At 35.7% G+C, this 21,663-nt stretch overlaps 1 protein-coding gene across 7 annotated transcripts in view; it reads left to right on the top strand.

The window, feature by feature from the left end:
• The window catches only part of COL4A5 (collagen type IV alpha 5 chain), a 255,393-nt gene that overhangs the window by 76,501 nt on the left and 157,229 nt on the right, over positions 1 to 21,663 (top strand). For all 7 annotated transcript variants that reach the window (XR_008518135.1, XR_008518134.2, XM_054544953.2 and 4 more), the window contains exon 3: positions 15,964 to 16,023. Coding sequence is in view for 5 of the 7 variants with exons in the window: in XM_054544953.2 (XP_054400928.1) it covers positions 15,964 to 16,023 (60 nt within the window). In the remaining 2 variants the exon portion in view is untranslated. The remainder of the gene's footprint in view (positions 1 to 15,963; positions 16,024 to 21,663) is intronic.

Raw genomic sequence — 21,663 nt, forward strand, 5'->3', positions numbered from 1 at the left:
TATTATTTGCTTTCTAGTACATTATAAGAATTCTTTATATATTCTTGATATGACTCTCCTATAAGGTATATGATTGGCAAATGCATTTTCCCATTCTGTAGGTTGTCTTTTCACTTTCTTGGTAGTGTCTTTCGAAGCTCAAACTTTAACAATTTTGATAAAATTGTTTTTAACCTTTTTTTTTACTTGTACTTTTGGTATCATATCTAAGAAGGCTTTGACTAAACAAAGGTAAAAAAAAATTTTTTTTTTTTTTGAGACAGAGTCTTACTCTATCACCCATGCTGGAGTTCACTGGCGCAATCTTGGCTCACTGCAACCTCCACCTCCCGGGTTCAAGTGATTCTCCTGCGTCAGCCTCCTGAGTAGCTGGAATTACAGGTGTGCGTGCCACCATGCCCAGCTAATTTTTGTATTTTTAGTAGAGATGGGATTTCACCATGTTGGCCAGGCTGGTCTTGAACTCGTGACCTCAAGTGACCTGCCTGCCTCGGCCTCCCAAAGTGCTGGGATTACAGGCATGAGCCACCCTGCCCTGCCCAAGAATATTTAGCTCTGTGTTTTCTTCTAAGAGTTTTATAGTTTTAGTTCTTGTGTTTAATCTTTGATCCGTTTTAAGTTAATTTCTATGTATAGTGTGTGGAAGAGGTCCAAGTTTATTCATTTGCATATAGGTATCCAGTTGTTCCAGCAGTGTTTGTTGTAATACTATTCCTTCCCTCAGTGAATGTCCTTGGCACCTTTGTCAAAAATCAATTCACCATAGATGTATGGGTTTATTTTTGTAATCTCAGTTCTGTCCCATTGATCTACACATCTATCCTTTTGCCAGTACCACACTGGTTTGATTACTGTAGGTTTGTAGCAAATTTTGAAATTGGGAAGTGTAAATCCTTCAGCTTTGTTCTTTAAATATTATTTTGGCCTTTGGGGTTCCTTGCAATTCCCTATGAATTTCATGTCAGTTTTATGATCAGCTTTTCCATTTCTGCAAAGAGGGCGGTTGGAATTTTTATAAGGATTGCCTTGAAGGTGCAGAAAAATGTGGGGAGCATTATCATCTTAGCAATATTAAGTCTTCTGATCCATGAACATGGGATAATTTTTTATTTAGTTAGGTTTTCTCTAAATTCTGTCAACAATGATTTGTAGTTTTTCAGAGTAAACATTTTTCATTTCTTAAGTTTATTCCTAAGAATTTTATCCTTTTCATGCAGTTGTACATGGATTTTTTCACTTAACTTCATGCTAGTCTATAGGAATACAATTGATTTTTATATATTGATCTTGTACCATGTGACCTTGCTAAATTCATTTATTTGCACTAACAGGATTTTCTGTATACAAGACTGTGTCTTGTGCAAAGAGATAGGGCTTTACTTCCTTCTTTTTGATATGGATGGTTTGTGATGTGATTATTTCACATTGCATGCCTGTATCAAAACATCTCATATACCCCATAAATACATAAACCTACTATGTACCCACAAAAAATTAAAAATGAAAAAAATGCATATGGATTGTTAATTTCCTTGTTTAATTGCCCTACATAGAACCTCTAGGATTATGTGGAAAAGAAATGACAGAGTGGACATTCTTGTCTTGTTCCTGGTCTTATAGGGAAATGATTTAGTCTTTTACCATTAAGTATAGTTTTAGCTGTGGGTTTTTTGTAGATGCCCTTATCAAGTTGAGGAAGTTCCCTTTTATTCTGATCTTGATAGTAATGTCCTCTCTTTTATTTCTGATTTTAATTTGAGTCTTCTCTTTTCTTGGTGGTTTGACAATTTTTTTGAGCTTTTCTGAGAACCAGCTTTTGATCTTGTTGATTTTCCCTATTCATTTTTTATTGTTCATTTCATTAATTTCAGCTCAAATCTTTATTATTTCCTTCTTTCTACTTGTTTTAGGGTTACTTTGCTCTCTTTTTCTAATGTTTTACATTGAAATGTTAGTTTATGATTTGGCATCTTTTTTAATATAGGCAGTTACTGCTACAAATTTATCTCTAATCACTGCTTTAAATGAGTCCCATATGTTTTAGTATTTTGTGGTTTTATTTTCACTCACCTCAAAATATTTCTAATAAACCTTGTGATTTGTTCTTTGACCTACAGGTTAATTAAAAGTGAATTATTTCTTTTCTGTATACTTGTTGATATCCTGTTTATTTCTGTTATTGATTTCTAATTTTATTTCATTGTGGTTGGAAAACATGCTTTGTGTGATTGCAGTACTTTTAAGTTTATTGATGTTTGTTTTATGGCCTAGCATATGATCTATCCTGGAGAATGTTTTATGCATTCTTGAGAAAAAGGTATATTCTACTGTTATTGGGCAGAGTGTTGAATAGATGTGTCTTAGATGCAGTTGGTTTATAGTGTTGTTCAAGTCCTCTATTTCCTTGTTGATCTTCTGTCTCTCACTGCTCCACTCATTATTAAAAGTAGAGTACTGAAGTCCTCAACTATTTTTGAATTGTCTATTTCTTACTTCGATTCAGCCAGTTTTTGTTTCATGTATCTTGGTGTTCTGTTGTTAGATGTATCTGTGTTTATAATTGACATGGCTTCCTGTAGAATTGACCCTTTTATCATGATAAAATGCCTCTCTCTATCTCTAGAATTTTTTTGTTTTAGAATATATTTTATCTGTTATTAGTACATCTACTCTAGCTTCCTTAAGGTTGCTGTTAGCATGACTGTATTTTTCAATCCTTGTAGTTTCAACCTTTTTGTATGTTTTAATCTAATGTGTTCTGTAGCTGCCATTGGATCTTGATTTTTTTTTATGAAGTCTGACAATCTCTGACTTTTGTTTGGCTTGTTTAATCCATGCACATTCAATGTTATTATTGATATAGTTGGATTTTTGTCCGTAATTTCACTTTTTGTTTTCTATGTATCTCATGGTTTTTTTGTTGTTGTTCTTCTGTTCCTCCTTTACTGCCTTCTTTTTTTTCATTAAGTGAATATTTTCTAGTTTAATATTGCAGTTTCTTTAATGATTTTATTTAATGTATTTTTTATTTGTTTTTCTTAATTGTTGCTTACCACGTAAATTATAACCTATTAGAGTTTACTTAAGATTTATAGAGTTCTCTGTTCTTACTGTCTTCTCTTACTCTAGGCAAAATTGCTGATATTGTTCCAGAGCTGGGAGTGGGAACAGTGTTCCCCTTCTTTTGGAGTAACACCCCTGCTTTATTAGCAGGACACTAAGCAGGAAGAATAGCCTTTGATCTTCCTGGCTTGCCTCTTTCAGCATCATCTTCTGTTCTATGAGCAAGTTAGAGTGAGGGCAATCAGATCAAATACTCCTGGGCTGCCGTGCCTGGCTGGAGTAGAGCTTTTGCATTATGAGTTAGGGCTGTGTGGAGGACAAGAGCCTAAGAACTCTCAGCTACTCTCACTTGGAACAGAGCTTCTATAACAGGAAACACAGGGTAGGGGAAGATCAGAAATGCTGATGACCTGTTCCTTCCTGTGAGATACTGTAGTGCTTAACTGGGAGCTGGGAGGAGAAGGAGCCCTGGTTTATGGATGCACCTACCTTGGGTGAAGCTTTTGTGAAGCTGAGCAAGGGAGGTGGAGAAGGAAGGAGCAGGTCATAATGCCATAGATACCTGTTGTACATATCAAGATTTAACACATATTGTTGAATGTTTCTTCATTGGCTGTATGTTCTTGGGACAATATCCAGATACTTGAGTTTTTAAAACATAAATTTCACCACATATCATTGTTTTGCTAGGGAGATGGTCCACAGAGGTCCTCACACTGCCATTCACAAAGTCATCTCTCCCATGGCATGGCATTGACTTTTTCCCTTTCCTTTTCCTCTTTCTTTCTTCCTTTCTTTCTTTCTCTTTCTTTCTTCTTTCTTTCTTTCTTTCTCTCACTCTCCCTTCCTTCCTTCCCTCCCTCCTTTCTTTCCTCCCTCCCTCCCTCCCTCCTTTCTTTCTCTTTCTTCCTTTCTTTCCTTCTTTCTTTTCTTTCTTTTTCTTTCTTTCTCTTTCTTTCTTTCTTTCTTTCTTTCTTTCTTTCTTTCTTTCTTTCTTTCTTTCTTTCTTTCTTTCTTTCTTTCTCTTCCTCCTCCTCCTTCTTCTTCTTCTTTTCTTTTCTTTTCCTTTCCTTTCCTTCTTTTTTTTTGACAGGGTCTTACTCTGTTGCACATACTGGAGTGCAGTGGAACAATCATGGCTCACTGCAGCCTTAATCTCATAGGCTCAAGTGATCCTCCCTCCTCAGTCTCCCGAGTAGCCAAGATTACAGATGCATGTCACCATGCCTGGTTAATGTTTAATTTTTTTTGTAGAGATAGGGGTCTCATCTTGTGTCCCAGGCTGGATGTGAACTCCCAGGCTCAAGTGTTCCTCCCACCTTGGCCTCCCAAAGTGCTGGGATTGCAGGAATGAGTCACCACACCCAGCTGGCATTGACTTTTTGAAGAGTCTGTGCTAGTTGTTTTTTATAATGTACCTTATTCCAAATTTGTCCCATGTTGTGTCGATTTATACTTAATTACACTTAATGTAATTACTGATATATTTATTTTATTTGTCTTGCATTTTAAGGTATCACTTTCTCTGTCTGCCTCTCTTTCATCTTCTTTTGGATGTATTAAGTATTGTGCCCCTCAATTTCTTTGGGATTAATACTCTATTTATCTTTTTTAAAGATTTACCCTAGAAATGACAATTTCTACACAGTTACAAAGACCTTAAGAATGCTTTAACTTCTTTCACCCTATCTCACTTACATCATATTACCAATGTGTATTTCTTTTAATTCTATATTTTAAATGCCACAGTATGAAAGAGATGCATGTTGCCTACCCACCAGCCCAAGCTGAGGCCACCAAGGACAGCCCCACTTTTTCCAGTGGCAGAGTCTCAGCATGGCTGCTACCACCCCTCACCTGAACACTCCACCTGGATACTGAATATTACCCAACCCCCACCTAACAGAGCTGGTGCTTGCACTCACCACTGGGGTCCTGAGCACAAGCTGCAGAGCCGAGCTTCTGCTCTGAGAGAGAACACATAGCCTGAGGTCCTGGGGATTATCTAACCCAATCCACCACTGTGGGCCCAAGTCCTCCTGGGGGCCTGAGGTTGGGCCTAAACTCCCAACCATTACCACTTCAGCTGGTACCTGCCTGCAAGCACCACATATGGGTCTGGACACGGGCCTACCCAGCCCATTGCAGCTACTATCAACATCAGTGCACACTGACAATTGTCCGTCCACTGCTACTGCCATTACCCACACCACGCCAGCTGCCCAGGGACTGAAGAACCTGCTCACCCACCTGGTCCACTGCTGGCATTATCAGCATCCAGGCAAGACACCTGGAAGCCTAAGAATAGGCCCACTGACAATAGCCAACACCAGTGCCAGTGTAAAATGCTCTAGGGCACAAAGATATGCATGCTCAGCCCACTGGTGCCACCACTGCAGCCTTAAGACTAGCTCACCTGTTGTTCCAGTCCCCAGCACAACTTCACCGCAGCCTTCACTAATAACCATACCCTAAAACACCAAGGAAACCATAAACACCACTAATGCTGTTTACAGCCAAAGAAATCACACAGAGACTACAGTACTATGAACAGAATCAAAGTCAAAGTACCATACATAGCCAATATCTTAGATACATCTTCAGAAAAATATCCTTCCCTATGAAACTAAATTCAAAAATAGGAAGAAATGACTGTTACACCAGATGCACAGTTACCAACACAAGGACACAAGAAATATGAAAAAGCAAGGAAATATGACACTTGCAAAGGAACACAATAATTCTACAACAATAGATCTTAATCAAAAAGACACTTTTGAAATTCCAGAGAAAGAATTCAAAATATTGATTTTAAAGAAGCTGGGTGAGATATAAGATAATTCCGAAAAACAATACAAAGAAATCAAAACACAGTTAAGGATAAGAATGAACAATATTACTAAAGAGATAAGTATTTTTAAAAAGAACCAAATAGATTAGGTGGAATAAAGAATCTCAAAACTTGAAGTCAGTGCTTTTTAAATAAACCAGTCAGGTAGGAATAAAGAAAGAAGAATTTTAAAAAGAATGAGCAAAGCTTTGTGTCATTTGGGACAACATAAATTGATCAAATCTTAAAAATTTTTGTTAGCCCCGAGGATGAAGAGACAAAGAAAGGATTAGAAAACCTATTTAAAGAATAGGTGAAAACTTCCCAAGTCTAGTGAGAGATTTACATAATCAGATACAGGAGGCTCAGTGATCCCTAGGTAGATATAATGCAAAGAAATCTTCTCCATGGCACATTATAGTCAGAATGTCTAAAGTCAAATATAAAGAGCAAATCCTGAAAACAGTAAGAGAAAAGTGTCTAGTCACTTCTAAATGAAACCCTATCAAATTAACAGTGGATTGCTCAGCAGAAACCTTACAGGCCAGAAGAGAATGGGGATAAATATATTCAAAGTGCTGAAAGAAAAAAATTGCCAGCCAAGAATACTACATCCCTCAAAATTATCCTTCATCAATGAAGAAGAAATAAAAAATCTTTCACAGATAAGCAAATGCTGAGGGAATTCTTTATGATTAGGCTGACCCTACAGGAAATGCTCAAGTGAGTCCTAAACCTGGAAGCAAAAGGACAATATTTAAGATCATGAAAGAACATGAAAGTATAAAACTCACAGATAAACCAGTCAATCAAAGAAGGAAAAGAAAGGACTGAAGTGGTAACACTATAGCAATCTACCAAACCTCAAAAACAATTAAAAAGAGAAAAAGAAATAAACAAAGAATATATAAAACAACCAGAAAACCATTAACAAAATTACAGAAACAGAGCTTCACATATTAATAATAACCTTGAATGTAAATGGATTATATTTTCCACTTAAAATATATTAAATGGCTGAATGAATTTTTAAAAAAACATGATGCAACTATATGCTACGTATAAGAAACTCACCCTAACAGTAAAGACACATATAGACTGAAAGTAAAGGGATGGAAAAAGATATTCCATACAAATGGGAAATAGTAGTAAGCAGGAATAGCTATACCTATATCAGATAAAAGAGAGTTTAAGTCAAGAGCAGTTAAAAAAAAAAAGGCAGAGAAGGTCATTATATAATGATAAATGGAACAATCTAGCAAGAAGATACAACAACTCCAAATATATATGCACCCCATACTGTAGCATCCAGGTTCATAAAGCAAATATTCTAAAGAGAGAAATAGATGACAATACAATCAAAGTGGGGGTTTCAACACTCCACTCTCAGCATTTAGACACATCATCTAGACAGAAAATCAACAAAGAAACATTGGATATAAATAGGGCTTTAGACCCAATAAACCTAACAGACATTTACAAAACATCCTACCCAACAACTGCAGGATATACATCCTGTAGTTATACATGGACCATTCTCCAGGATAGATCATGTGTTAGGCCACAATATAAGTCTCAACAAATTTTAAATATTGAAATAATATCAGTTTTCTTTTCAGACCACTTTGGAATAAAACTAGAAATCAATACAAAGAGGAAGATTGGAAACTCTGAAAATACATGGAAATTAAATAACGTGCTCCTGAGTTACCACTGGGTCAATGAAGAAATTACGATGGAAATTTAAAAATTTATTGAAGTGAAAATGTAAACACAACATACATATTCAGCAAAAATAGTGCTATGAGAGAAGTTTTGAGCAATAAATGCCTACATTAAAAACGTAGAAAAATAAAAATTTAACAATCTAGCAATGCACCTCAAGGAACTAGAAAAGCAAGAACAAACCAAATCGAAAGTTAGCAGAAGAAAAAAAAATAGCAAAGATCAGAGCAGAACTAAACAGAGACTACAAAAGCAAACATAAGGGATCAACAAAATGTAAAACTGCTTCGTTGAAAAGATACACAAAATTTGTAAACTGCTAGCTAGTCTAACCAAGAAAAGACCCAAATAAAATCAGAAATGAAAAAAAGACATTACAATTGATATCACAAAAATACACAAGATCATCAGAGATTATTATGGACAACTATACACTGACACACTGGAAATCCTAGAAGAAATGGATAAATTCCTGGAAATATACTACTTACCAAGATTGAATCAGGAAGAAATAGAAAACCTGAACAGGCCAGTAATGAGTAGTGAGATTGAATCAGTAATAAAAATTCTCCCTACGAAGAAAAGCCCAGGACCAGATGGATACACAGCCAAATTCTAACAATCATACAAGACAGAAATAATATCAATCCTCCTGAAGCTATTCCAGAAAATCCAAGGGTAGGAAATTCTCCCTAATTCATTCCTGGAGGCCAGCATCACCCTGATATGAAAATCAGACAAGGACTCAACCAAACAAGAAAACTGCTGGCAAATATCCCTGGTGAAGATTGATTGAAAAACAGTTTAAAAAATACTAGCAAATCAAATTCAACAGTACGTCAAAAAATAGAGTACGCATGGTCCATTGGGATTTATAGCAAGGAAGGCACAACCTTTGCAAATCAATAAATGTGATACATTACATCAACGGATTGAAGGACAAAACAATATGATCATCTCAATAGATGCAGAAAAGGCATTTGATAAAATTTAACATCCCTTCGTGATTGAAACTCTCAACAAACTAGGCATAGAAGGAACATATCTTAACATAATAAAGGCCATATACTTCAAATCCACTGCAAACATCATATTAAATGAAGAAAAGCTGAAATCCTTTCCTCTAAAAACTGCAACAAGACAAGGATGTTGACTTTCACCACTCCTATTCAACATAGTACTGGAGGTCCTAGTAAGAGCAATCAAGCAAGTGAAAAATAAAAAAAGCATCCAAATGGGAAAAAAAGCAGTCAAATTGCCCCTCTTTACTGATATATCTATCTAAGTTGCAGGATACAAAATCAATGTACAAGAATCAGTAGCCTTTCTATACACCAATAATGATCTAACCAGGAAAGAAAGAAAGAAAGCAATTCCATTTACATTAGGTAAAATAAGTAAAATACATAGGAATAAATTTAACCAAGGAGGATAGATTCTACAAGGAAACCTACAAAACACTGTTGAAAGAAATGCAGATGACACAAACAAATGGGAAAATATTTTATACCCATGGATCAGAAGAATTAATATTGTTAAAGTGATCATATTGCCCAAAGGAATCTATACATTCAACATAATCGCTATCAAAATGCCAATGCCATTTTTTCACAGAATTAGAAAAAAGATCCTAAAATGTATATGAAACCAAAAAAGAGCCTGAATAGCCAATGCAACCCTGACCTAAAAACAAAGCTGGAGGCATCACATTACCTGACTTCAAAATATATTACAAGGCTGTAGTAACCCAAACTGCATTATATTGTTATGAAAACATAGACCAATGGAACAGAATAGAGAACCCAGAAATAAAGCCACATCTTCATAGCCAATTGATCTTCAACAAAGCTGACAAGAACGTACACTGGGGAAAGGTAATCCTCTTCATTAAATGGTGCTGGAAAAATTGGATAGCCACATGTAGAAGAATGAAACTGGACCCGTATTTCTCACCATATACAAAAATTAACTCAGGGTGGATTAAAGACTTAAATCTTCTTTTGCACAGGAAAAGAAACTATCAACAGAGTAAACAGACAAACTACAGAATGGGAGAAAATATTCGTGAACTGTGCATCCAACAAAGGTCTAATATCCGGAATCTACAAGGAACTTAAGCAATTCAACAAGCTAAAATTTTATGTAAATATAAGACCTGAAAATATAAAACTACTAGAAGAAATTCCAGGGGAGAACTCTCCTGGACATTGGTCTAGGCAAAGAATTTGACTAAGACCTCAAAAGCACAGGCAACAAAAACAAAAATAGACAAATGGGGCTATATTAAATAAAAAGCTTCTGAATAGCAAACGAAGCAATCAACAGAGGGAATGAACAACTTGTTGAATGGGAGACAATTTTTGCAAAGTATTTATCTGACAGGGGACTAATATTGAGAATACAAAAGGAACTCAAAAACTCAACAGGAAAAAACAAACAAACAAAACAAAATAAAACTCCAATTAATCCTGTTTAAAGTAAGCAAAGGACCTGAATAGACATTTCTCAAAAAAAAAGACATACAAATGGTATATGTAAAATGCTCAACATCGCTAATCATCAGAGAAATGCAGATGAAAATCACAATGAGATATCATCTTATCCCAGTCAAAATGGCTATTAATAAAAAGACAAAAAACAACGGATGTTGGCAAGGATAAAAAAAATAAGGGAACTCTTATATGCTTTGTGAACATAATCTAGTACAGCCACCAGAAAACTGTATGGAGATTTAAAAGAAAGAAAGAAAGAAAGAGAGAAAGAGGAAGAGAGAGAGAAAGAGAAAGAAAGAAAAAAAAACTAAACATAGAATCACCATACAACCCAGCAATTCCACTACTGGGTATCTATCCAAAGGTAAAGAAATCAATATATCAAAGAAATACCTACACTTGCCTGTTTACTGCAGCAGTATTCATAATCACAAAGATATGCAATTAACCTAAGTGTTTATCAACAGGTGAATGGATAAAGAAAATGTGGTACATATACAGAATGGAATACTACTTTGCCATAAAAACTAGTGAAAACATGTCATTTGCAGCAACATGGATGGAACTCGATGTCATTCTCTTAAGTGAAATAAGCCAGCCACAGATAGACAAATATTGCATGTTCTCACTTGTATGTGGGAGCTAAAAAATTGACCATATAGAGGTAGAGAGTGGAAAGACAGAGAACAGAGACTGGGAAGGGTAAGTGGCAAGGAGGGAGAGGATGAAGAGAACTGGGTTCTTAGCATATTAAAGATGTCATTCCGTGGTCTTCTGGCTTTGATTATTGCTTCTGAGAACTAATCTGTAAGTTAATTTTCACTCTCTTGAAGGCGGTCTGTCTTGTCTTTTTTGATGCTTTTAAGGCCTTTCCTTTACTTTTATGTTATGCAGTTATGTTCTGCTGCACCTAGTTTCAGGTTTTATTTTTATGCCATTCGATCTGTTTTGTTTCTTGAATCACAAATATCTGTAGATTTTTCTTGAGAAATCTTAGCCATTGTCTCTTTAGTATTGTCTTTATTCCCTCTCTCACCTCTTCTAGAATCCCAATTTCCTTTATGTTATTCTTCCTCACTCTTTCTTCCATGTCTCTTAATGATTATTTCACAGTTTCCATGTTTTATCTCTATGCCACATTATATATAATTTATTTTTAGCTTTACTAAGTCTTTTATCTTTATTCTGTCTCTCTTCAGCTCTATCTAGTCTGTTGTGAAGCCCATCCATTGAGTTTTAAATTTCAATTACTATAGCTTTTACTTCTAGAATTTGTATTTTATTTCAATTGAGCTATGTCATTTTCATACAATTGCTGGCTGGCTCCCTTTATTATTTTTAAGTTAGAAAAATTCTTTTATAATTGTAAAGATAGTTAGTATATATTTTTTATCTGATAATTCCAATGTCTGAAATATTTAGTGAGTACTTTCTGTTGTCATATGTTTCTTTTGGTTTTTGCTTATGTTTTTTTTTCTTGTATGCTTAATGGTTTTTAATTAGGAAATCTCATCTTCCTTTAAAACATGATGCATTAGAATTATTTGAAGTTTACTGTGAAGGCATGTTTTTTCTACGTAGAGTTTGTATGTATTTTTGCCCAGCCTCTAGAAGGTCAATGCAGTCAGAGTCCACTCAGGTAATGCTAATTTGGATTGCAAATCTGGCCAGTTTGTGGTGAGTTTTTTAAGGGTTTTTTTTCCTGTACTTCTCTGCTAAGCACCAAGAGATCTTTTCTTCCACCTCCCTGGGTGTGGGATTGTGAGGTACATTTATGCGTGGTACACCCTTACAGTAAAAGAAATTATAAAACAAAACCCGAAAATTATCCAAGTTTGGCAAATGTCCTCCAGGAAAAAGTAGTTTCATTGGTCAGTTCATTTTTTGGTTTTCCCTAGATTTTGGTTTGATAAATCCTACTGTGCTTCCCTTTGATGCTTTTAGGAAGAAGTTTTTACTTTTTTCCAAGCATTTTTTTTTAAGTAAGCATTTCAGTCTGGATACCTAACTAGCCACCTTACTGGAATATTTCTTATTTCTCTCTGCCATTATTTTGTAGTATGTGTCTCCTTGAACACCTGAATCAAAATTACTTAGAGATGTTTATTAAAATTTCAGATTCTGCTATTCAACTTCAGGCTTACTGGAAGAATCTTTAGGATGGGTTGCTGGTATGTGAATTTTTGTGAGGTTCTTTAGGTGACCCTAATTCATACAGAATTTGTTTTTATTTGTACTTTTAAGTCTAATATCTGCTGTTTTAATTGTAGTAGCATGAGATCTAAATTTATTATTTTTTATATTTATTCTAGCACCATATGTTGAAAAATTCATTGTTTTCACATCTATTTTACATGTCAACTTTTATCATATCGTAGTTTGTGTGTGTGCGTGTGTGTGCATGTGCATGTGTAAATCTGTTTCTGGTCTTCCTATTTTTGTTAACTGAATACCATACTATTTTAATTATTGTAGTGTTGTGATGTGTTTTACTGTGTGATAATACAAAACTTTCCTTACTCATTTATTACTTTCTCCCACAATAAAAATTTAAAATATTACTGTAGTTTCATCATTTTCTTGCTTCTTTCATCTTCAGTGATTTTGAAGAATCAGTTTTTTTCATACAAACTTAGCCTTTTAGACTGAGATACTTAATGTTCATTTTACTTCTTTGCCCCAATCAATTTTATGTTTTAATCATGCTTAGCAAGGCAATTTTTCCTCAAGGTAGCTTTCTGTCTGTCCTTCCAAGATGAAGTCCAGGTATTCACTTTCTTCACAGAACCTTTGTCAATACTTTCAGGCTCAAGGGAACTGTTTTTCTTAACTTTGATAGAAATTATTGTCTATACCACTCATTTTTACCTGGCAAATCCTACAGAATCACAGAGAGGGAAATCTGGAAGCTACCTAAGGAGATCATATTGTCTATGTATGCCATTTTACAAATGAGAAAACAGCCCAAGAGTATGGAAATGATTTGTCCATGGTCAAATGATTCAACTTCTGAACTAGACTTATGATATACCGCTGTATCATTATTCCGTTGTATTTTGATATTCTTTTCATATGTCCTGAAAATACCCAGTTACTTAAAAAATAAAATACCTAGTTACTTAAAAAAACAAAAAACCTAGATTGGAAGTTCCTTAAAGGCAGCACCTACATCTACTTTTGTACAACTCATAGAACTATTGTTGTGCTTGTGTTTATTAGACACCTAATCAATATTAATAGATGTTGGTAAAAAAACAAATTGTTCCATTAACCAGATGTCAAACTGGGGCTATCTCCTTGTGGGCGCCACTGTTATAACTGTATAGAAAGTGGCATCTAGTGGTTGGTGTGCGTATTACAATTGCCTGTTTTGTTTTAACCTATAAGTACCAGAGTCATTCTCATAACCTAGGTGGAATAAATAGAATATAAATTAAAATTTTAAATTGAATTTAAACACATTTATCTATAATTCACAACTGTTTTAGTCTGTGTTCTCTCTAAAGTAAAGCTACATGTTAATAAAAAATTGCAAAAAATTATGCAAAATTACTTGTAAAATGACATGCGGGAGTATTTAAGGTTTTGCTTGTTTATAAATTATATTAGGAGTTAGGGACTATTGTTGGATACTGAGAAGTCAAAATGCAATTATAAAGAAAGGTCACATAGAAACTTGTTCATATCAATGAAATCCTGTCAGGCTATTGCTTTGCATTATTTTTAGGAGCTTAATTTGTATTTAAAAGAAGAAGATCTCTCAATAAAGGCTGAAGATGGAAAGCTATACTGTCTTCTACTTGCAACAACAAAAACCTGTGCACATATATTCACATATAAAGTTCAGACATGCATTTCAGTGTCAGATGTTAATTATTCTTACATTAACAGCCATTTGGGGTTATCACTACTCTTTACCTCTCCATTAATGCATGAGTGTTGACAATATGCACAATTTAATTCAGGGACTACGACTGTTGACAGTTACTGTCTTGTGAACTTGTGAATCAGTATCTTCTTGTGAAACGGTATCTCCTAAATTTTATAAAATCCATAGTCTGGAACATAAATGTTTGCACAAAAGTATTATATATTTTTAATTAACCTCTGTTTCCTGCACATTGTAATATAATTTTTTGTAGATGGGTTCATCCTTCCCATTAGAGAGCAATGATGTACTTTGTACTTCTACCTGCACCTAACATAACATAGTGGCTGTCACATAACAGGTGATCAATAAGTATTTCTTGAATTAGTTACACATGTTGGAGGGAGCTGTGTGTTACTCATCTTAGAAGTCTAGTGACTAACAATTTTTCTGGCCTCTAGTACTATTAAATTCATGTTTGATGAAAGAGTAAGTCTGAATAAGCCTATTTAATCTGTAGTGTAGTTAGTGTAAAATACTAAAATCAGTATATAACCCCCAAACATCTATGAATAATAAATAATAGTGGCATAACAGACTTTCTGTTTGAAGTGTCAGGAGCACAGCTTTCACTGGAGCAGCCTCTTGTAGTGTGAGTGAGAGATTACTCCAACATCAAGCCATTGTAGTTTGCTTTTATAATCAGGAAAAGAGGTTTCAGCATGAAGGTGACTTCTAGTTGCAGCTGAGTTAGTTAGGAGTTCTGACCAGAAGGATAAGGTCAGTACTTTCAAAAGGGCTGAGAAGGGTACTTTGGTAGTGACTAGAGTAAAGGAAATCATGGAATGTTGAGCAGCAGGCTAAGGTATTTTATATCAAAGGCTCTCAAGGTTGATGGGCATTATTTGGTATTTATGTCACATGAAGGTTTCAGTAACTCAGTCTGATATCTATCTGATGAAAAGAATGCCACCTCCTAAATAAACACTGAGCTATCCATGTATATTAAACTAACTTGTTTTTCTAAGCGGTTCATTTTCTAAGAGTAAAGGATAGTACTGAATGGCAGAAGTCACATACTGTATTCTTTTCCTCTATAGGTTTTCTATTTTAGAGGAGGATATTTTTCTGGCTTGAGGACCTCAATTCCTAATATGATTGAATGCCTGTTTAGAACATCTAGACTGTGGGAGCAGCATTTATGGTAAAGCTGTTAGAGACTGAGCTATTATTAGTGATGAAGGAGTAGGAGCAAAGAAAAGAAAGGAAGGTGGTAAAAGATAGTGTTATATATTTTATGCTCCATGATTGCTCATGAATGGAGAGAAACAAGTGACTTGAAGTGGTAGGCATTGTTGTCTAGTTGCCAAGGTCATTGCTAATACAGAGTGAGAGGTAATTTTTTACAAGCAATGTTAGAAGAAAAAAAAGGAGAGTTCCTGAGAGTTTGGACATGTGGCAAATCATATTATAGGGAAGTTGTATGAATTTCTTTTCCATTTTTAACATATTTTAGATTGTGCATGCTATCAACACTCATGCATTAATGAAGAGGTAAAGGGTAGTGATAACCCCAAATGGCTGTTAATGTAAGAATAATTAACTTTGGAATGTATTTCTGTACTTTATATGTGAATATATGTGCAGGGGTTTTTGTTGTTGTAAGTAGAAGATGGTGTAGCTTTCCATCTTAGCCTTTATTGAGAGATGTCTCATTTTTAATGTCTTGTAAAATGATATTTTTCACTTTAAAATTATAAAAGTTATGTTTGCTCATTTTGAAAAGTTCAGACAGAAGTGTATATAATAAATGGTGCAAGCTTTCTGAGAGGTAACTGTTATTTGCAATTTCATATATCTTTTCAGATATTTTTCTGGTATTTATCTTTCAAGTTTGGATTGTTGATTTCAGTTGAGCTGTAAGTCAGAGTCTGATTTTTGGGTTCATATTTAATTATTTTTTTCCCTCTTTCTCTTCCTTATAGGCTTGCTATGGGTGTTCTCCAGGATCAAAGTGTGACTGCAGTGGCATAAAAGGGGAAAAGGTGAGGTCTTAGATTGGCATTTGAAAATTTAGTAAAGCCCGTAAACTAATGTTTTTAATAAATATTTTTTTAAGAAACAGGGCTTCTATCTCAGTACTTAAGTAAGTGAAATGAATCCTATTGTACTGCTTATTTTAAAGAGCTTATAAGGAGTAGATTATATCTTAAGGTCAGCAAAGATTTTCTGTAAAAGGCCATATAGCAAACATTTTAGGATTTATGGGACACATCAGTTTCTGTCATATATTCTTAACTTATTTATATAAATAGACCTTTAAAAGTGACTTAAAAATATTCTTAGCTCTTGGATCATAGAACATGAGCCTCTTGGGGTCTGGATCAGGACCCCTTTCCTGTAACATATTTCTGGCGACCACAGAAGGGACTATAGTGCAGAAACCCTAGCTCAATGGCTACCTTTGGGTAAGTGTTGGGGTCCTTTAATATCTGCATTTGGCCTGAGAGCTATAATCTGCCAAACTCTGATTGGTCTTGTTGAAGGCGCTGACTTACTTAATAGGCAAAGACAGGGGAAAAACACTTAAGAAGGAAACTAAACATTTATCAAGCTACTAATCTCTGCCAGATACCAGGCAATATCATGTATTTTTATCTAGTCTATGCAGGTTAATAATAGATGAACGTCTTTTTTTTTGTTTTTTTTTGTTTTTGTTTTTGAGACACGGTCTTGCTCTGTCACCCAGGCTGGAGTGCAGTGTCACAATCAAAGCTCACTGCAACCTCCGCCTCCTGGGTTCAAGCAGTTCTCATGCCTCAGCCTCCCAAGTAGCTGGGATTGCAGGCATGCTGCACCATGCCTGGCTTATTTTTGTATTTTTAGTAGAGATGGGGTTTCGCCATGTTGGCTAGGCTGGTCTCAAACTCCTGGCCTCAAGTGATCTGCCCACCTTGGCAGGGGATTCCAGGCATGAGCCACCATGCCCAGCTGAATGTTTATTTCTATCTTACTTTTTCCACAGCAACATCTCCTATTGTACAGATATTATGATTACAAAGTAAGTATTGGTGAAGATTATATAGCATAAGCCTAACCACTGTCAGTGAATGACATTAATATTATCAAATAAAAAAAGAGATAGCGAATTATAGCCTAAAGAGAGTTATACTAGGCGATGGGATCATACTCTTGTCTCCACTCTTTGGGGCTCAATATTTTTGAATGAATGAGTGAATGCTGCTAATTATATATGAAGCAGTTTAGGACAGTATGTCTAGGGCATAATCTACTTAGAGGTATAGAAGGTACGTTAACATACTAGACATTCTAAAAAGTTCTGGAGCAAAGAAACCTATTTGTTTGTTTTGTAATGCTACATTTCCAAGCCCTGTTTGACCATGTTATAGACTTTCCCCCTAACAGAGCAGCTATTAATATTAATTGGATAGTCTTCTGCAGAACACTTATTTGAGTAACATTAGTTTGATGGGAGTAGTTTGGCAGTAAGGGTGCTTTCTGTAGTGGTGAAAATACCAAGAGGGATTAACTTCATATAATAGTAGAGTGATGTTTATCAGATTAACTTTTCTTGAGATAAGAATGGAATACTCTGGACAAAATATAACAGCTACTTGATAGTACAAGAAAATAACCAAAGGAAAAAGAGGAGAGGACTTCACACATGAAAGAAAAGAAATACACTGGGCATATTTGCATTTATATGGCTTTTCCCCTGAGTACAGCTCTTCGTCTGCATGGCAAAGGAAGGCTAAAACCCAGACAAAAACCCATGGTCTTACTGGCTTGAGTCAGCAGACAGAGTTGAGGATGCCAGAATGGCTGAAAAGTGAAGGGGGATATACTGGAATGTAGGGAAACACATTGGAAAGAGCTCAAAAAATTGCTTATAGATTCCATCCAAATTCTTGCTTGAATCCTGAAGTTTATAGCTATAGAGGAAGGTTTATACAACCCAGCAAAAAGGAACAGCTGGAAGTCTGCAATAACTGAGAATAGATTTAACCATTGTCCGTTGAAAGGAGAATGGAGTTTTAAGTTCAAGTTCAGCTGAGTTAACTATACTATTTCTTAAAATAGAAGTTTAATCAATACTCTTCAGAGGAAGTTAAGAGAATCCAGAATCTTTCCATATTACCTACAATGTCCAGTATGCAATTAAAACTTACCAAGTAAAAGTGATCTACAGTCAAGAAAAAGACCAATCAATGAAAACCAACCCTGAACTAACACAGATGTTGGAATTTGTAGACTATGACTTAAAGCAGAAAATAGAAAAGGAAAATCTCCTCATGATGTGTGACCAAATAAGGAATCACAACAGAGTAATGGAAACTGTATTTTATTTAATTATTATTTTTTTATTATACTTTAAGTTCTAGGGTACATGTGAACAATATGCAGGCTTATTACATATGTATACATGTGCCATGTTGGTGTGCTGCACCCATTAACTTGTCATTTACATTAGGTATATCTCCTAATGCTATCCCTCCCCCCACCCCCCACCCCACAACAGGCCCCGGTGTGTGATGTCTCCCTTCCTGTGTCCAAGTGTTCTCATTGTTCAATTCCCACCTATGAGTGAGAACATGCAGTGTTTGGTTTTTTGTCCTTGTGATAGTTTGCTGAGAATGATGGTTTCCAGCTTCATCCATGTCCCTACAAAGGACAAGAACTCATCATTTTTTGTGGCTGCCTAGTATTCCATGGTGTATATGTGCCACATTTTCTTAATCCAGTCTATCATTGTTGGACATTTGCTATTGTGAATAGTGCTGCAATAAATATACATGTACATATGTCTTTATAGCAGCATGATTTATAAACCTTTGGGTATATACCCAGTAATGGGATGGCTGGGTCAAATGATATTTCTAGTTCTAGATCCCTGAGGAATCGCCACACTGTCTTCCACAATGGTTGAACCAGTTTACAGTCCCACCAACAGTGTAAAAGTGTTCCTATTTCTCCACATCCTCTCCAGCACCTGTTGTTTCCTGACTTTTTAATGATCACCATTCTAACTGGTGTGAGATGGTATCTCATTGTGGTTTTGATTTGCATTTCTCTGATGGCCAGTGATGATGAGCATTTTTTCATGTGTCTTTTGGCTGCATAAATGTCTTCTTTGAGAAGTGTCTGTTCATATCCTTCGCCCACCTGTTGATGGGGTTGTTTGTTTTTTTCTTGTAAATATGTTTGAGTTCTTTGTAGATTCTGGATATTAGCCCTTTGTCAGATGAGTAGATTGCAAAAATTTTCTCCCATTCTGTAGGTTGCCTGTTCACTCTGATGGTGGTTTCTTTTGCTGTGCAGAAGCTCTTTAGTTTAATGAGATCCCATTTGTCTATTTTGGCTTTTGTTGCCATTGCTTTTGGTGTTTTAGACATGAAGTCCTTGCCAATGCCTATGTCCTGAATGGTATTGCCTAGGTTTTCTTACAGGGTTTTTATGCTTTTAGGTCTAACATTTAAGTCTTTAATCCATTTTGAATTAATTTTTGTATAAGGAGTAAGGAAGGGATCCAGTTTCAGCTTTCTACATGTGGCTAGCCAGTTTTCCCAGCACCATTTATTAAATAGGGAATCCTTTCCCCATTGCTTGTTTTTGTCAGATTTGTGAAAGATCAGACAGTGGTAGATGTGTGGTATTATTTCTGAGGGCTCTGTTCTGTTCCATTGGTCTATATCTCTGTTTTGGTACCAGTACCATGCTGTTTTGGTTACTGTAGGCTTGTAGTATAGTTTGAAGTCAGGTAGCATGATGCCTCCAGCTTTGTTCTTTTGGCTTAGGATTGACTTGGCAATGCGGGCTCTTTTTTGGTTCCATATGAACTTTAAAGTAGTTTTTTCCAATTCTGTGAAGAAAGTCATTGGTAGATTGATGGGGATGGCACTGAATCTATAAATTACCTTGGGCAGTATGGCCATTTTCACAATATTGATTCTTCCTATCCATGAGCATGGAATGTTCTTCCATTTGTTTGTATCCTCTTTTATTTCGTTGAGCAGTGGTTTGTAGTTCTCCTTGAAGAGGTCCTTCACATCCCTTGTAAGTTGGATTCCTAGGTGTTTTATTCTCTTCAAAGCAATTGTGAATGGGAGTTCACTCATGATTTGGCTCTCTGTTTGTCTGTTACTGGTGTATAAGAAGGCTTGTGATTTTTGCACATTGATTTTGTATCCTGAGACTTTGCTGAAGTTGCTTATCAGCTTAAGGAGATTTTAGGCTGAGACAATGGGGTTTTCTAGATATACAATCATGTCATCTGCAAACAGGGACAACTTGACTTCCTCTTTTCCTAATTGAATACCCTTTATTTCTTTCTCCTGCCTGATTGCCCTGGCCAGAACGTCCAACACTATGTTGAATAGGAGTGGTGAAAGAGGGCATCCCTGTCTTGTGCCAGTTTTCAAAGGGAATGCTTCCAGTTTTTGCCCATTCAGTATGATATTGGCTGTGGGTTTGTCATAAATAGCTCTTATTATTTTGAGATCTGTCCCATCAATACCTAATTTATTGAGAGTTTTTAGCCTGAAAGGCTGTTGAATTTTGTCAAAGGCCTTTTCTGCATCTATTGAGATAATCATGTGGTTTTTGTCTTTGGTTCTATTTATATGCTGGATTACACTTATTGATTTGCGTATGTTGAACCAGCCTTGCATCCCAGGGATGAAGCCCACTTGATCATGGTGGATAAGGTTTTTGATGTGCTGTTGGATTCGGTTTGCCAGTATTTTATTGAGGATTTTTGCATCGATGTTCATCAAGGATATTGGTCTAAAATTCTCTTTTTTGTTGTGTCTCTGCCAGGCTTTGGTATCAGGATGATGCTGGCCTCATAAAATGAGTTAGGGAGGATTCCCTCTTTTTCTATTGATTGGAATAGTTTCAGAAGGAATGGTACCAGCTCCTCCTTGTACCTCTGGTAGAATTCGGCTGTGAATCCATCTGGTCCTGGACTTTTTTTGGTTGGTAGACTATTAATTATTGCCTCAATTTGAGAGCCTGTTATTGGTCTATTCAGAGATTCAACTTCTTCCTGGTTTAGTCTTGGGAGAGTGTATGTGTTGAGGAATTTATCCAGTTCTTCTAGATTTTCTAGTTTTTTTTGCGTAGAGGTGTTTATAGTATTTTCTGATGGTAGTTTGTATTTCTGTGGGATCGGTGGCGATATCCCCTTTATCATTTTTTATTGCATCTATTTGATTCTTCTCTCTTTTCTTCTTTATTAGTCTTGCTAGTGGTCTATCAATTTTATTGGTCTTTCCAAAAAACCACCTCCTGGATTCATTGATTTTTTGAGGGGTTTTTGTGTCTCTGTCTCTTTCAGTTCTGCCCTGATCTTAGTTATTTCTTGCCTTCTGCTAGCTTTTGAATGTGTTTGCTCTTGCTTTTCTAGTTCTTCTAATTGTGATGTTAGGGTGTCAATTTTAGATCTTTCCTGTTTTCTCTTGTGGGCATTTATTGCTGTAAGTTTCCCTCTACACACTGCTTTAAGTATGTCCCAGAGATTCTGGTATATTGTGTCTTTGTTCTCGTTGGTTTCAAAGAACATCTTTATTTCTGCCTTCATTTCGTTATGTACCCAGTAGTCATTCAGGAGCAGGTTGTTCAGTTTCCATGTAGTTGAGCGGTTTTGAGTGAGTTTCTTTTTTTTT

The sequence above is a fragment of the Pongo abelii genome, chromosome X (genome assembly GCF_028885655.2).
Source record: "Pongo abelii isolate AG06213 chromosome X, NHGRI_mPonAbe1-v2.0_pri, whole genome shotgun sequence".
Classification (NCBI taxonomy): Eukaryota; Metazoa; Chordata; class Mammalia; order Primates; family Hominidae; genus Pongo; species Pongo abelii.